General features: G+C 33.4%; 1 protein-coding gene across 3 annotated transcripts; it reads right to left on the reverse strand.

Annotated features, from left to right (window-relative positions):
* Positions 1-410: 410 nt before the first annotated feature.
* Positions 411-9,884, reverse strand: LOC133291756 (uncharacterized). 3 transcript variants are annotated; one of them, XM_061490075.1, is made up of 15 exons: positions 9,771-9,884; positions 9,526-9,679; positions 9,146-9,434; positions 8,945-9,037; positions 8,787-8,833; positions 8,037-8,120; positions 6,582-6,637; positions 5,854-6,021; positions 5,665-5,763; positions 3,772-3,840; positions 3,338-3,476; positions 2,740-2,938; positions 1,961-2,061; positions 1,819-1,855; positions 411-829 (listed from the first exon to the last, which is right to left on the reverse strand). In XM_061490075.1, exons 2-15 carry the CDS (start codon positions 9,658-9,660, stop codon positions 675-677), a joined length of 1,671 nt encoding a protein of 556 aa, XP_061346059.1. In that variant the 5' UTR covers positions 9,661-9,679; positions 9,771-9,884; the 3' UTR covers positions 411-674. The 3 variants fall into 3 exon arrangements, with proteins under 3 accessions (XP_061346059.1, XP_061346057.1, XP_061346058.1); XM_061490073.1 differs by having other exon boundaries at positions 8,037-8,103; positions 8,743-8,833; XM_061490074.1 differs by having other exon boundaries at positions 8,037-8,103; positions 8,743-8,833; positions 9,526-9,682; positions 9,771-9,806.
* Positions 9,885-10,337: the final 453 nt, after the last annotated feature.

Here is a 10,337-nt window from a genome sequence, read left to right on the forward strand (position 1 = left end):
GTTTTACTGGTAACACAGTGTAACTTGTAAGTTTAAAAAAAAAAAAGTTTGTTAATATAACCCTCCAATAAATTTAATATTATAATAATTATGAATAACATAACAATCTAAACCAAACAATCACAATGTTTAATATGGCTAAATATATCAAACGTGTATGACCTTTAATGCTTGAAGATCCAATCTCTTTTGATCTTTTCTAAAAGAGCAAATACCTGAACTTCATGATCATTTGATGATCCTGATGATCCAACAAACAATATATGCTAAAACCTAAAATTTTACTTGAAATATCATTATATAACCCATATAGAAACAAAAGACAATAAAAACAATAGAAATAAAGTACAAAAGTAGTTTTTTGTTGGGAGAAAATTAATAAAATAAAATTGTTGAATAATAAATAGTTATTCAATTTAAATTTAGAATTGCATAAACATTTTATACAGATATTCGGTTCTTATATCACTACACTTTATCTTTGATTCTTGTTTTCTTTGTATTGCTTAATATATATTTTTTCCCTATACTGAACAAATCTAAGATGATATTTGACCCTTCCATGTTAACTTCAGAAAACACTGATGCTCCTCTAAACTAAACAGCAAAATTTCCAGTAACAACTCTGGAAGAGATCTGCCTATCTGATAATTCTGAATGTCAACAATCAATAATCATTCATCAGAGCAGTTGTCGTCACTATCTTCCTCGTATACGTGATATTCTTCGTCACTAGCATTTACTTGCGCATTGTCACCGTTAATTTCATTAGAGGGAAAGCTCCCAAAAAGCTCCTGTAAATGGGTCCTTGAAATATTCTCCATGAGATCTGAACATTGTAAAGGAATTCAAAAGTGCCAGCAGATCTTTGATATTTGAGAAATCTAACAATCGACTTAGCCATCAAAATTATACAAGAAAAATCAAGATACATGTCATTTTAATTGTAGTATCACATTGAGTCCTTTTTCTGATTTCCTTACTCTAGTATAGAAAAAAGGAATGTGATTAAAGTAGGTTTGTCATTTCTCCGGTACATGAAGAAGTTGGCTCCACTCCCAGGGAGACAATCTAAGTTCAAACCCTAGAAAAAGACTTGGTAAGACTTCCTAGTTGCAACAGTGTTCGAGGGTTAGTGTCAAAAAATAATACGACACTACCAACACTTGAACCTACAACTCTTACTCAAATCTCCACCCAGTCTAACCACCTGAGCTACACATAAGTGGCCACAACAAGCATTTATTTCTAATCTACATACATTTCAATTTTTCAAAATCCTGAAAATACGAGTATCAACCTTTATATTATTTCCAACTTCCTTGCGTTTGGAACTGCATAAAGGGCAAGGAGCAAGGCTGTGGTACAGATGGAAATACTAACGAGGAGTTTATTTTTTCATTTAAGGTTATACTAAAGGGAGTATATGTACTTGAGAGGCTCAGTGAGACCTAACTTACAAGACAATTCCATCTTCCCTCTCAGCACCTACCTAGCTATGTACTATACCAGCTGCAAAAAATACGTCATGGATATCTTCATATTTCCGTAAGTGGTGGCAGAGTCAGGAGACATGAACCCAGACACAACAAGAAGACTAGTCTGCGGGTTCAATGTCTAGTCTAATCTACTAGCTTAACAATGTGAAACATTAATTTAATGCATGCAAAATTTAAAAGTGCAGCAGTGAGGTAGCCTAAACTACGGGATTCAGAATCTTCTAGTTGCATCCTCATCAGATAAACTTGTGCGATGCAATAATGACGGTTCTATCTTTAAACTTAATAGCAAATTTAGAGTTCAAATAGAAAAGGATACAAGAATTAGACGGCAGAGGCATTTCACTATCTCCACCCTACACAAGTCAACAGAATAAATAAAAAAATATCCGATTTAAAAGCCATTGCTAGAACATTCTATTGAGAAAAACATAAAATCAGAAAATATAGATAAGAATTACCAGATCAAGTTCTTCTTCCCATTCCTCATCACTATCATTAACCTCAGCTGCCTCCTCTTCGTCATCTTCAACATTGTCAGGTTCCTCATTCTCTTCCAAACCTGGGTTACAGATACAAAAAATTTATCCATAATTGCTCAATTACCAGCAAATAGTAATTTTTATTTGGAAAAGATATTAAATTCTGGTTTTGTGACAAAAAAACTTCCAATTTGGTTCATAATCATATTAGATAACAAATTAACCAAAATTCATTTTAACCATAGCTCCATATTCTGCTACGAATAACCACTCAGAGGAAACAAACAAGAAAACTTTCACTCAGAGGAAACTAGATGAATTCTCCCTTACTATGTTGGATCATATATGTTAAGAGTTAAGAGTTGTCTTAGGTTGTTGAGAGTATATGGGCATTGCTCTAGATGTACTTTCTATTGCGTTGTATTACACTCTTAACCTAGTAGTATATATACATAGGAAGACTGTGCCACACAGTTTACCCATTACAGCATAATTCTGTCCGTTTCCCTTTAATCCCTCTACAATATAATACTCAAAATAAGTACTATGTAGGGCCTTATTGAAAAGTATAAGGGTATTAGAGACCTAGGAACGCAGTAAAGTTTAAATTTAGCTCTTAACAGGTGAGGTTTGAAGTTGACTGATTCTCATTTCTACTTAAATCATGTTATTGGATGTGGCAATAATTTGTCGACTCTGTTGCTATTCTAAAGCAATATGAATACAAAGAATCATGACTGAAAAAGAGGTGACATAACCTGAATTAGCTTGTTGGCAATCCTCTCCATCAAGCTTCATAGCATTCCTAGTGCACTCCCTCTTCATTTTTTCAAACCTTGAAGTGGCAGCTCTGAGTAAATTCTCTGCGCCAGGCTTGGGGAATATTGTTAGGAACCTCACCATGAGACGTTGTCTAAAACAATTGATCATGTGGTTGGAGAACCACCCAGATCCAAACTGCAAAATTAGCATGTTAGATGTAAATCAAATAGTTAATGAAATTTCTTACAGTAACTTCATGCATGAAAGATAAAATCAAGCAAATTTTCATATATTTTATTTGTTATGACATAAATTACAGCTACTCAATATGCACAAAACTTCAGAACAGAACAAAATTCTATATAATAAAACAGTGACTTCGTTGGTTATTCAAGCAAAAAGGAAAAATAAGCAATTCTGCATCACTCCTAGGTAACCACAGTAGGGCTCTACCTTCATGCCAGGGGATAAGAAAAATATGAAACATATGAAAAGCAGAATAAACCATGTTTGTCTCTTAATTGTGTGGGCAATGTTAAGTATGTCAAACATAACACGTGCGATATTAAATAAAGATTCATATGAAAAACTTACGGTGCAAGTTGCCTGCAATGGAGGCTTATTTATTTCTGATTGAATATAATCATCAACAAGCTCGAATAACTGTAAAGATGTCTGGAACTTGTAAGGGAAAGCTCGAAAGGCACATATATCCTCCCATCTATGTTTAAATCTGCATGAAACAATAGACTTAACAAATAAATAAATAACACAAATTAATAATATATATAGTGACAATACCCAGATATGTTTTATCAACTTGGAAGTCTGCAAATAAATTTAATTGAGATTGTAAAAAAAGTTCTAGGGTCTCATTGTCTTCACGTGTGTCTATCTATATATATTAATCTGCAGTTCTATTTTCATTTTCCTCTTTCTTATGCATATACATGTATGGAGTTGCTTCCAAGTTATACTTAACTGCCTTGATTCGTAAAGCAAGAGATAAAATGAAGGAAAGGACTTACTTATTGGCTGAGTGATTATCACAGTAACTTCGTAATGGGACAGGTACTCGATAATCGATTCTTTGATAACTGCAGAACCAAAAATCTAAACCTAGTCAATAGATTAAAGACCCAATCTTTTATTTTTAATAAAACCAAAAAGAATTCAGTAAAATACTTGAAATAATGAAGATTCTGCGTTATTAGGACCCTGACAAAAATGTATAAATTATTCATGTTTATTTTGTATTTACAGGTGAGTAAAGACTCAATATTTTTATATGCGAACATTCTTGGAGGTTTATTGGGGTTGGTAAAATATGAATCTGAATGGAGTAAAGCCTAATTAGCAATACGATGTGGATTGTGGAGTTCCAAAAAAAAGAAAAAGAAGCACAAACCAAGCGAAAAGACAAAACAAACTCATTAAGACAAAAAAAAAAAAGGGACAAAAAAAAGCCTGCCAGTCTGTTTGCATATCTGTGAGAGAGACTCTCCTAAAGAGATATTGGACAAACACCTTAATCTGTCCATACCATAAATTCAATCCTGTCCCAAATCAGATCCAAGGGCTGAAAAGAATTCTTGAAAAACGACTATAGCCAAATGCACCAAAAGAATAGAATAGATAACACTACCTTGGTCTCACGAAAAACCTATAAGCTTTTCAGAAGAAATTTATCCAAGTTGAGAGGGTACACCCACATTAAATTATGTGTTTGTTATAATTGTGGTGCATCACTGCTCTGGTGGATAACCACTGAGTCATTGGTCAATGCCTCAAAAAACAAACAGAGGAGGTAACGAAGGTGTTCGCAATGATGGGAATAATCATGGATCTCAAGTTCAGTGCACTTATTTCCATAAATATGGTCGTACTAGGGACCAGATGCTCTTAATCAAATTGCCACAACCCAAACATCTCTCATCCTAGAGAAAATCCTACATAATCTTTCAATCCTTTGAAACACCGCAGTTTGAATGCAAAAGAAAGATAAGTAGTAGAGTGGAATCCTACGTAAAGAAGCTAGAATTAAGGCAATGCAACCACCTAAGTGAAGTCACCTTAATTTTCCACAAGAAAACAACCCAAGTTGCATGGCTTACTTTTTAAACCTAATAACAGAACACACCAAAAATTCAAAGCTAATCCTCCAAATTAACAGGGCATTCCAGGTCATACTATCCTACATCATCCAGCATTGAGAAAGTTAACCAAAAAAAAATTAGGTTATGTTAAACAGAGACAGGAGGGGGAAATAGAAATAAAATCGAATGGAAAACTAATGATTAGTAAGATTTTCTCATCACTGCCAATTACCTACAACAGTACCAAGCACATCCTTTGTTTCCAAACTGTGACACTAAAAACTCTTGTCACCTCTTCGCTAAACAGAGCCAAGATGGGGAAATAGAAATAAAATGGAATGCAAAATAATGATTTCTAAGATTTTCTCATCACTGCCAATTACCTTCAACAGTACCAAGCACATCCTTTGTTTCCAAAATGTGACACTAAAATTTTTGTCACCTCAGCAAACTATTAACCAAACTGTAGAGTAAATAAACAGTTACAGCCCAATCTGTTGTCGATATACAATGGTTCATAGATAATGCCAAATAGACATAAGGTATCACGATTTACGAGAAAGTAGTAACAATAACAATAACATTCATTAACAGCCAGGGATGCTTTCGCATCCTAACAAGCAAAAACAATAAAATAGTATTCAAACAGCCCTATTCTTCTTATGACATAAGAATAACATGATAACTCAGCATAATGGTAGTCTAATAATATCACCAAACTCAACAATACATCGGAAATCTCCTTATTATAGGAACCTAACGCTTTGAGTGCAAATGTATGACTAAAATCCAAGAGATTGTTTAGAAATCAGGAGTAAGCCTTACACGCGAGAATCAGGATCTTTGCGTGGATCATATCCTTTTTTGATCCAGAACCTTAGAAATGGTCCACTGGAAAAGTAGTAAGAAATTCTAGATAGAAACCTGTAAGAGAGAATGGAAGGTCACTGCATAATTATCAAGATTCAATTGCCGTAAATTAAAAAGCTAATTGGCAGAATTTGCGCAACTCACCTTCTAAGTCCGCCATGGGAAAAGCTTAAGCCCTTATCAAGCAAGCGTTCAGTAAGTGAAACTTTGGACCATATAGGCCTCTCATCAAACAATCTAGATACAACCATTTGTGACTCCCACTGATCTGAACCTCGTGGTATGTATTCCTCCCAATTCACTTTTTTAGGAATATGTAAGAAAGCTAAAGAAACCCAGAACCACAAAATTGCAATTTCGTTGCAATATTCTCAAAGATATTTTTGTTGTGCTACCTTTAATCAAAATTATGTTCTAAAAGTGAAAGAAATATTAACACAAACAAAGCTTTCTACAAGTTTATAGAAATGAAAATGAAAAAATTTAGTAGCAGCCTAGCATTCCCCCAATAGAAAAGAATAATTAACAGGAAATGATATTCTAAAATAGTACAAATTGGCAAGGACTCTGTTGAAAGAGATAAAAATAAAAATTTCCTAAATGTAAAAATAGTCAAGTAATGATTCAAATGTAATTCAAATATTTTTGAAAGGAAATTCGCAGGTCAATGGCAAAGCTATTATCATATTAAAAATTCTCTCAACATGTTTAATTATGGACTCCAATATATACTATGTCAGTAAATTTAAGCAAGAAAGATCTTTCTTACATTCACAGGAGCAAAAATAAAAAAATTAGGCATGTTATAATCATGTAAAACTTTTCAACTTCAATAAGTTTTAAATATGATGGTTATACCAATTGAGAAAAGGATATCTTTAATGTCAAAATCAATTGCAAGAACTGGCTCTGTGTCCTCCATGTCCAGCTGCACACAACATTGCAACAAGTAAGTTTCCTTGCTAAAAACATTGCATATGACTAATGCCACCCAAATGAAAATATGTATAATCCGTTTTAATTGTTATCAGTTATATGTCGTCCAGTACCTGCATATTGTCAAAATTCTATCTTTCCCATCACTAGCTGAAAGCAGCCACCAAATTGACTTTTATACTTAGAATGGGAAAATGACTGAATAATACTGTACATGGGGATCATTCTATTATCTATAAACCTAACTAAATAATTATTTTTCTAATATAATCCATTCTAATTTTTTTAATGGCTAAACTATGGTAACGGAATATTTTACCACAATTACAATAATCTACAGAGAATATTATGTGAAGTGTACTGGACTGATGTGGGACTTATTACAACACTCCCCCTCAAGCCAGTGAATGAGTATCTATCATTCCCACCTAGCCGGTAAGATCCTAAAACCTCTCTGTAGGAAGTCTTTTATTTAACACATCTGCTAGCTGAATCTCTAAAGAAACATAAGTTGTGTTGTTCAATCCACTATCTCACTGCTCCTTCATGAAATGCAGTCTATTTCAAAATGTTAAGTTCTATCATGCTGTGAACCGGATTATAGGCAATGCTTATGGCAGATTTGTTGTCACAAAATAACTTCATAGGAGTTTCATACTTTATCCTCATTTCATCCAATATAATCTTCATCCATATGAGTTTCAGGAAATATTTCCACTTTGCATTCTGAGAAAGGTGGTGCTTTTCCTTAAAAAAAATGTTTACAGGATTCTCAATCAGAATATGGTGTGTCCATCTACTTTAGAGCAGTTTCTTTTGGGACATTTTAAAGAAAAGACAAGGAGACAAATATTTTGTGGCAGTGGCTGATGTATGTAACCCTTTGGTGAACATGATTGAAGTGAAATGCTCACATCTTTAAAGGTGTTTCTTTGCCCCCAAAGCTTTGCTGCATTCTTGAGTTTTTTTTGTTTCTTGTTCAATTCTCTAATTTATGTTTTGAAGGACCTTTTTCGTTCTCCTCTAGTTGTATCTTACCATTTTTCTCATTAATTTAGTTTCTTTTTCTGCCCATGGAAAAAGGTATTAACATGTTTAAAATGAATGCAATGACAGAATGACTGAAAGTTGTACAATCAACAAATGGGGCAAGACTAATTACTAAAAAATAAAAAAAATGAAAGAAGTGACTCAAATTGAGGAATCTTCAAACAAGTAAATCTGAGACTGAGAGATAGTCAAAGAGACATGAGAGCTTTTTTTATCTAGTCATAGAGATCCAAAGATCAATTAACACTACTTAGCAAAGGTTACTGGTATATATTAATATACCAAAAGGATTAAATTTTATGCCTACATCCCATTAAGAAATTAATGTGAATTAAATTTACCTCGAAATGGGGTTGTAAAATTTCCTCTTGTTTCTTTTTTGAACTCAACTCAGTGTGTGGTCTCAAGCTGAAATAAGAGAAAGACTAAATCACTTCAAAGTAAAGTCAAGGCAAGATAAAATTGCAAGTCAAAACTTTACAAGGAAAACTAGTGAAAACGTTGCAATAAAAAGATAACTAAATAGAATAATATAACATAATTAAAGGGAAAATACTATAGTAGGTCTAAACTTCATCTCCACCTCCCACTCCTTCAGCAGAGAAAAAAGACATGACGATATGAAGATTTTAAATACTTCAATTTAAGAATCTAACTACGGAAAAAAATTGTACAGAACATACATATATATATATACACATGTACAAGACATAAAAATAAAGTAAAGCCCCACCGAAGGGTATCACAAAGGCAAGGTACTATAAATGTACGCAACACGACAAGCTATATAATGATTATAAACTAACAAAATTACAAAAACTATAAAGGAACTACTTAATATCTACTTAAGCAACTCAACAAATAATTCCTCATCATCAAGATTGAAACTGTCAATGTCATCATTTTCTTGGTATGTACAAGATACTTGAATGAGTCCTACACAATTATAGTATTGTATACTGGATGGCATGATCCATGGTGATCCCTGACTTTTCTCTCAAAAAATAAGTATGTGATCACAAAACAAGAAATGTCAGAGAAACTTACACTAAATTTTCTGGCACATCTTTTGGAGCAAAAAGTGGAGGCACTATCATCATAACATCCTCATGATCCACATCCATCAGCCCACCCTTATCTATGACAGTACACAAACACAAACCACACTAACTTGGTAAACTAACCACTGTAAAAAAACACTTCAAACAGTAAATTGAAGTAACGGAAACATCAAAACAAAAATACTCACCAAAGTGCGGTTCTTCTAATTCCGACCAGTTTCTCTTTTTCCTCCGTGCAACATCCGCATGAACAGGAATAACATGCTGGTAGTCTGCCATTCCTTCATAAATTCAAAACACAAAAAAACAAAAGGAACCAGTTAAATTTGCTAATTAATCTCCAAACGAAAAAAAATCACCAAAATCAAGTCCATTTCAAGTTTTCTAACCTTCAAAAAAATAAGCCTCAGGAACATGAGCAACAATATCAGCACAAAGGTTTGCCTCTCCATTAACATCATCAGCATCCTTATGCTCAATTTCTGGTTGATTTGTTCGCATCTCATTCTCCATTCCACTTCTAGACACGTGATTGGCATCATGAACATCGATCGGTTTTCTCTTTGATATTTTGAGAAGCAAAGCGTTGGAAGGACGAAGCTCCCCAAACGCAGGGTGTGAATATGGATCTTGAGGGCGAAAATGGAGTTCTAATTTGTTTGATTGCGAACTGCGAGCCTATAAAATATGTGACGCAAAGCCATAATTGCAATCAGTGTGAAGAAAGAAAGAAAAAAAAATGTGAATCGTAATCGGCAACGGCATGCACCTTAAGAATGCCTTGAATTCCACCAAGTGTGTCAACGGCACGTGAGATGGATGATGGATAACCAGGATAGTGCACGATAAAACCCTGAGGGTCCGGTAAAACCCCTGAGATTGTGCCATCCTTTATCACTCCCATTAACTTGTACCGAATTTAACTGCTGATTGTTAAGTAATATCGAAAAAGGGTAAGTAATGAGAATAATCATGCCAATCTACAAAATATCACCAATGTGTGTGTGTACATACTTTCAGTTTCAAAGTAAATAGTGAGCTCAAAGAACTATTTCTGCGTTCTGCGTCGTGCCTCAGCGACCGTGTTGAGAGCGTTCAGCGTATGTGAAATTGGGGTTTTGTTTTTTATTTTGGACTTATTTGGGCTACCTTCTTTAATCCATTAAAATTCAAATAGTCACCACTCACAATCCTAATTACATATTTAATGCAAATTTAAAAATAACTACCCATCAAATGAGGCTTTAAAATTATTTTCGAAAATAACCGCAACTAAAGATATCGTGACACAATTTATTTCAAAAATATATGCGATCTATTTGATGTGAGAAGATTTTAATTATTTATGAATTAATTAATAATGATGATTCTGTAATTTTTTATTGGAAAAATATCCACTCCCAAAAAATTTAATCAATTATATCTATATTTTCACTTCACATAAATAATAATTATAATATAATAATTAAGATCTTAAATAATACAGTTATTATTTTAAAAATTAACATTGAATTCATTTAATTAAATAATAATTTCCAAAAATTTCTTAAGATCTTGTCTCTATTCCTACTCCTTGTATCA

The sequence above is a fragment of the Gastrolobium bilobum genome, unplaced genomic scaffold (assembly GCF_033153095.1).
Source record: "Gastrolobium bilobum isolate Gb01-03AN ecotype WA unplaced genomic scaffold, APGP_CSIRO_Gbil_v1 utg1885, whole genome shotgun sequence".
NCBI classification, from domain to species: domain Eukaryota; kingdom Viridiplantae; phylum Streptophyta; class Magnoliopsida; order Fabales; family Fabaceae; genus Gastrolobium; species Gastrolobium bilobum.